At 29.2% G+C, this 1,876-nt stretch overlaps 2 protein-coding genes across 2 annotated transcripts; one reads left to right on the forward strand and one right to left on the reverse strand.

The window, feature by feature from the left end:
* Positions 1 to 88: 88 nt before the first annotated feature.
* EHI_094360 (uncharacterized protein) lies at positions 89 to 586 on the forward strand (the record flags this gene model as incomplete). The annotated part of the gene is made up of 1 exon (XM_001914501.1): positions 89 to 586. One exon carries the CDS (start codon positions 89 to 91, stop codon positions 584 to 586), a length of 498 nt encoding a protein of 165 aa, XP_001914536.1.
* A 516-nt stretch (positions 587 to 1,102) lies between these two features.
* Positions 1,103 to 1,746, reverse strand: EHI_094370 (uncharacterized protein; the record flags this gene model as incomplete). Its single annotated transcript, XM_001914502.1, has 2 exons — positions 1,103 to 1,580; positions 1,715 to 1,746. 2 exons carry the CDS (start codon positions 1,744 to 1,746, stop codon positions 1,103 to 1,105), a joined length of 510 nt encoding a protein of 169 aa, XP_001914537.1.
* Between the last annotated feature and the right edge of the window lie 130 nt (positions 1,747 to 1,876).

Raw genomic sequence — 1,876 nt, forward strand, 5'->3', positions numbered from 1 at the left:
AATTTGACTTTAAATTTTCTGTTTTTTTATGAAAAAAAAACTGCCAATTTTCTTTTCACTAGAAATTCATTTCGATATTACAGTATCTATGAGTTATGATCAATTCGTTGAAATGGACAATGAGGAAAATATCAATAAATTCAATGACCAACAAATGATGTATAAAAAATTGCCAAAGAATTTAACTAATCCAAACTCAAAAGAGCTAAAAGGAAATTTACAAAATGGTCAAGAGCTAGGACGTATAGTGACATTGAGTGCATCACCTGATATGTTTCAAGAGTACTTAGATAATTTACAAGTGACATATGAAAATTTTGAAAATTATGAAAAGACTGAAACGAAAGAAATTATGAAAGAAATTCACGCTACAAATAAAAAGAAAGTATGTATGATTATCTTTCTTGTTCTCGGCATTTGTTTTCCTCCATTTTTAGTCTTTAGCTTGGTTTATATGAGAAAGTATAGAACATCTCAAAAACTGTCATCAATTTATCACATTACATTATTTATTGTATTTGTAGATATTATGCTTTTATTGACAGTTGTAATGGCTGCAATTTTTTATGGTATAAAAGCGCTCTAGTATTACTTAATAAACATAACAAAAGTAAATTGATAAGGTTTGTGTCAGTTTTCATTCAATTAAATAGGTTCTTCAAACTGCCACGTTTTGTTATTCAAACAACTTAATTTCCATCATCACCATCTTCAGCAGCCTGTGGAATAACATCCGCTTCATCTTTCTTGTGCCTAATTCTATAGATAGTCTTACCAATAATTTCTCCAATAGAAATCAAAAGGAATAATGCACAAATACCTAACATAATATATCCAACAACATATTCAGCAGTATGGTTTTTATCCTCAGAACTATCAGAAAAGTTTAAATTAAAATAGGTGTATAGCATTGAGAATATAACAAGAGTTTATAGATTTAAGTCATAAGAATTGTACGGAAGCTCTAATTCCTTCATGTTTAGAGATATAAAAGTTTTTCTTGTTCACAATGTTACAGAATTTTATTATTGTTATTTTTTGAAGGAAAAGAAAGAGATTTTTAGCTTTTCTTAAAGTTTAATTAAAATGACTAAGTTAAGAATCACACCAAAGACTTAAAAACGTTATATAACACAAAAGTTGTAGATATAATTGAAAGAATAGAACAAATGACAAAGACAATCACAACGATGGTTGTTGTAGAATACCATGAATAAAATCTATTCTTTAATGCTTCTATACCATTTCTTGCAACTGATATTCTACGAGAAGCTAATACAAATGCACAAGGAAAAACATAACTGAGAATAAAAGCGACTATACCTGTTAAACTTGCTATTGTTTTAACGCTCCCAACAAGACAAGCTAAAGCAAATGGTGGAAAGACAGCACAAGATATAATTGCATATTTTCTCCATTTACCACCATATGATTTAGGAAGAGTAGAAGAAATGTTTGTTGCAAGGGTATAACAAACAAGAGGATATTCATTGAGGATATTAACAATTGGGAATATAAGAATAGCATATCGAATAATATAACCAATGACTGTTGGATTTCCAATACCAAACCCACCATTTCTACCAGTATAATACTCATAATTAATTGTTACTGGATTTGTTGAAGATGCAGTAAATACTGAAGCACATAAAGCACCAACCAAAATATAAATTATCCCTGAAATTAATGACCCAATAATTGTAACTAAACCAACTTGTTTTTTATTTCTAACTGGTTGTAACGCATCAGGTAAACATGATTGAAGACTGAATGCAACAGAGATATGAGTAAATAAAATACCAAAATTTCCCCATTTCCATTCATTTGTCCATGCTGTATCTATTTTATGATTACCAAGTTGTACTGGACCATGGAA

This window comes from Entamoeba histolytica, genomic scaffold, assembly GCF_000208925.1.
Source record: "Entamoeba histolytica HM-1:IMSS scf_1104750517731 genomic scaffold, whole genome shotgun sequence".
NCBI lineage: Eukaryota > Evosea > Mastigamoebida > Endamoebidae > Entamoeba > Entamoeba histolytica.